This window comes from Sinocyclocheilus rhinocerous, unplaced genomic scaffold, assembly GCF_001515625.1.
Source record: "Sinocyclocheilus rhinocerous isolate Xijiao unplaced genomic scaffold, SAMN03320098_v1.1 scaffold632, whole genome shotgun sequence".
In the NCBI taxonomy this organism is placed as follows: domain Eukaryota; kingdom Metazoa; phylum Chordata; class Actinopteri; order Cypriniformes; family Cyprinidae; genus Sinocyclocheilus; species Sinocyclocheilus rhinocerous.
In genome coordinates this window covers 525,989-529,530 of record NW_015639247.1, presented here as the reverse complement: position 1 = coordinate 529,530, position 3,542 = coordinate 525,989, and the positions used below count along the sequence as shown (strand labels likewise).

At 40.4% G+C, this 3,542-nt stretch overlaps 1 protein-coding gene across 1 annotated transcript in view; it reads right to left on the bottom strand.

Annotated features, from left to right (window-relative positions):
* LOC107751091 (tripeptidyl-peptidase 2-like) overlaps window positions 1–3,542 on the bottom strand; it is a 38,575-nt gene that overhangs the window by 28,058 nt on the left and 6,975 nt on the right. The window contains exons 8-9 of the mRNA XM_016566692.1: window positions 2,280–2,356; window positions 1,051–1,178 (exon numbers count right to left, since the gene is read on the bottom strand). Of these exons, the coding sequence (XP_016422178.1) occupies window positions 1,051–1,178; window positions 2,280–2,356 (205 nt within the window). The remainder of the gene's footprint in view (window positions 1–1,050; window positions 1,179–2,279; window positions 2,357–3,542) is intronic.

The following is a 3,542-nucleotide window of genomic DNA, read 5'->3' as shown; positions in this document are numbered from 1 at the left end:
ATCAAATAAATGCAGCCTTGATGAGCAGAAGAAACTCCTGTAAAAAACATAAAAAATCATTCTGATCCCAAACTTTTGACCAGTAGTGTATATATTTTCTTCTTCATAATGTCTTGATAAATGTCTATTTTATACATATGTTCCCTTGTTTTGGTAAATCGTGACAAATCATACTAATTTGGTAAATCGTACTAATTCATTCCCTAGTTTTAGTAAATTGTGGCCATGCTGTATTAAATTGTTCTCTCATTGTACTAAATTGTGGCCACATTGTACTAATTAGTTTTCTTGTTTTAGTAAAGTGTGGTCAAGTTGTTTTTAGAAATTTAAAGAAATTAAGAATTCATTCCCTCTTTTAGGGAAAATCATGGTCATGCCGTATTAATTTGTCCCGCTGTTTTGGTAAATCGTGGCTATATCATACTATTTGTGTCCCTGCAGCACAAAAGCAGTGTTAAGTCGCTGGGGTATATTTGTAGCAATAGCCAACAATACATTGTATGGGTCAAAATTATACATTTCTCTTTTATGCCAAAAATCATTAGGTTATTAAGTAAAGATCATGTTCCATGAAGATATTTTGCAGATTTCCTACCGTAAATACATCAAAACTTAATGTTTGATTAGTAATATGCATTGCTAAGAACTTCATTTGAACAACTTTTAAGGACTTCATTTGGACAACTTTAAAGATGATTTTCTCAATATTTAGATTTTTTTGCACCCTCAGATTCCAGATTTTCAAATATTGTCCTATCCTAACAAACCATACATCAATGGAAAGCTTATTTATTCAGCTTTCAGATGATGTATACATCTCAATTTCCCTTATGGTCCAGGGTCACAATTGATTCATTATGAAGGTAAAAAAATAAAACAATGGCACAAATTAACTTAATTATTTTTGTCTGCAAATCATGTGCAGATCTTGTTATTCTTAATTTTAAGTTGTCGTTAGTTATTGTTATATTTCTTGTCATTGCTTGTTTAGGTGTGATGCTTTGGCAATATTGATATAATGAAGTGAAGAAGTGTGTTTCAGGCCGGTACCGATCACACTGCTGGTGGTTCCTCCGGGGCAGCCCACGGTGGAGAGACACGGGCCATTATTCCCAGCGCTCGACACAAACAACACATTATACTTCTGTACAGCTTCCGTGATGACCTCACAGATCCTCCTGAAGAACACACAGACGTGAATCATAATGTCATGATTTTGTTTTGGGGGTGTACTAGAACAGGCTCTCATACTAGGTTGTTCGAAAAACACATTATTTTTCACATATTTTACATTATTACAACACCTCTCTCCCCAGTCTGGCATGAACGGCTCGAATAGTTCCTGTATCAACACAGTGTGTGCTGTGATTGGTTAGCTGGGCCAGTGTGAGCTGTGATTGGTTAGCCGGGCCGGTGCGTGCTGTGATTGGTTAGCCGGGCCGGTGCGTGCTGTGACTGGTTAGCCGGGCCGGTGCGTGCTGTGACTGGTTAGCCGGGCCGGTGCGTGCTGTGACTGGTTAGCCGGGCCGGTGCGTGCTGTGACTGGTTAGCCGGGCCGGTGCGTGCTGTGACTGGTTAGCCGGGCCGGTGCGTGCTGTGACTGGTTAGCCGGGCCGGTGCGTGCTGTGACTGGTTAGCCGGGCCGGTGCGTGCTGTGACTGGTTAGCCGGGCCGGTGCGTGCTGTGACTGGTTAGCCGGGCCGGTGCGTGCTGTGACTGGTTAGCCGGGCCGGTGCGTGCTGTGACTGGTTAGCCGGGCCGGTGCGTGCTGTGACTGGTTAGCCGGGCCGGTGCGTGCTGTGACTGGTTAGCCGGGCCGGTGCGTGCTGTGATTGGTTAGCCGGGCCGGTGCGTGCTGTGACTGGTTAGCCGGGCCGGTGCGTGCTGTGATTGGTTCGCCGGGCCAGAGTGTGCGGTGATTGGCAGCACTCTGCGCCTGGTCGGGAAATGTCATGGAAAATATGCGTTGTAGTCCAAACGAGTCATTCGTTGTAGTTTTTGAAAAGTGATTTCTGTTAAATAAAATATCTCCTTTTGAAGTGGACTTTGAGCTTTGTAACTTTGTAGATCTTTTTTAGACTCAAACAGCAACATTACAGACTTACTAAAGTTGAAAAAGTGAAAAAGCACAATAGGACCCCTTTAAAGTTCATAACGTTCCATCGAGCAAGTGGTTTGAACAATCCAGCAACTTGCAGTGACACACTCGGATGAGAATAAAAGCTACAGAAATACACGTGACTTGACTTCGGCCGTGTATTTTGCAGTGAGAGACTCACCCTGAGTTTGGCCAGTGTGTCGCCTCCCCGTAACTGTAGTTCACAAGATCACACTTATAGTTTATGACTTCAATCATCTGCAAACAGAGATCACAAATAACACAATCAATAAAGCAACCGTTATACAGGAGTTCTTGGTGTCAATGTCTGTGAATGTCTGTATTCTCAGGACAGGATCTTTTCTCTTCTTTTAACGTCGCGAGTCGAGCTTTATCGTCATGCTCAATGTCGTGTCTTGCAGGACCACGGTGCTATATACTAGCTAAACATAAATATAAACATACAACAATAGAAGTATAAGAAAAACAATTGCAAACCTATTCAACAGTTAACCATATACTATAAATAGTTGACTAAACATGCACATAATCTGAGACTGTACAAGAACTTTACATAAACAACCCTCTACGCACACCTTGGCAATATAATCGCCATTGGCTAGTAAATTTTTTTGTTTACTCGCCAGACTGATATACTATTTTACACACACACGTTTACTTAGCTATCTAAATGGGGACATTACATAGACTTCTATTGTTTTTATATACAGATAGTTATACACGTTTTAACCTAAACCCACCCCTAACCCTACCCCTCCCAGAAAGGTTTCTGCATTTTTACAATTTCAAAAGTAAAAAAAAAACTTTGTGTACGCCTCTCACACACATACTGGTGTGTAAAATCTAAGAATTTATTAGCCAATGGCTAATGTTAGACATCATTTAGTCGCCCAGAGTAAGATTTAGTCGCATATGCGAGTGATTTACTCGCAAAGTAGAGGGTTGATAAATACTGCACATGAAATAATGCAAAAGAGATATTTTAGGGGAAGCAGCACAAAGTAAACATATATGTGAGCCTGCAGCACAAAAGCAGTGTTAAGTCGCTGGGGTATATTTGTAGCAATAGCCAACAATACATTGTATGGGTCAAAATTATTGATTTTTCTTTTATGCCAAAAATCATTAGGATATTAAGTAAAGATCATGTTCCATGAAGATATTTTGTAAATGTCCTACCGTAAATATATCAAAACTTAATGTTTGATTAGTAATATGCATGGCTAAGAACTTCATTTGGACAACTTTAAAGGCAATTTTCTCAATATTTTGATTTTTTTGCACCCTCAGATTCCAGATATTCTAATAGTTGTATCTCGGCCAAATATTGTCCTATCCTAACAAACCATACATCAATGGAAAGATTATTTATTCAGCAAAAAACTGACCCTTATGACTGGTTTTGTGCTCCAGAGTCACATTT